The sequence below is a fragment of the Sphaeroforma arctica genome (assembly GCF_001186125.1).
Source record: "Sphaeroforma arctica JP610 unplaced genomic scaffold supercont1.12613, whole genome shotgun sequence".
Classification (NCBI taxonomy): domain Eukaryota; class Ichthyosporea; order Ichthyophonida; genus Sphaeroforma; species Sphaeroforma arctica.
Genome location: NW_014027945.1, coordinates 1 through 703, shown reverse-complemented (window position 1 = coordinate 703; position 703 = coordinate 1). Strand labels below are relative to the sequence as shown.

At 42.2% G+C, this 703-nt stretch overlaps 1 protein-coding gene across 1 annotated transcript; it reads left to right on the top strand.

Moving 5' to 3' along the window:
- Positions 1-217: 217 nt before the first annotated feature.
- On the top strand, positions 218-629 carry SARC_17894 (hypothetical protein; the record flags this gene model as incomplete). The annotated part of the gene is made up of 2 exons (XM_014288021.1): positions 218-229; positions 405-629. Coding segments are annotated over 2 exons (237 nt in total), but the record flags the coding sequence as incomplete, so codon positions are not given.
- Between the last annotated feature and the right edge of the window lie 74 nt (positions 630-703).

Here is a 703-nt window from a genome sequence, read left to right as displayed (position 1 = left end):
TATTTAAATATATATATGTGCCCTCTCATTGGTAAATTCCGCTGTATATATATATATATATATATAAAGTACTAAACCCTCTTTCTACCTGGTATTTTATTGCAAACAGGATAAGGTGCGAGGCATTACAAAATTCCAACGGATTGTGCGCCAATATCTGAAGGGTGGCACTCGCAAGGATACGCGCGAAGAACGCGAGACGGTGGTACAGGCACTGATGAATCTACAGGTATGTTCTGAGTACCCTTTCAATGCGTTGAGAGTAATTATTTATAGATAGGAGTATTTTTATTTATAGGTGAAACACTGACTTGATCCCGCCGTCAGAACGAACGCAATTCCCCCACATTCGATTTATAGAATCAGCCCCAGTCTTACCTACATATCCCACATTCTATTAATAGAACTACACGGCACTGGCCGCCCGACGGATTACTGAAGACGTGCATGCGCTGATTCCACAATCAGAACGCGCCAGAGAGGCGTCAGCTATGGACTTACGAGCAACTGCAGCGAAGGTCAAGACGGGCAAAGGCCATTTGAATCTCAACAGGAACCTGCAGACCCTTCTGGCAAACTCACCCACTTCACTCAAACGCGCACAGAGTATAACCTCGGTGGGTTCAAAGGTATATGTTCATACACACACACACACACACATATATATATATGTATATATATATATGTATTTGTATATACATAC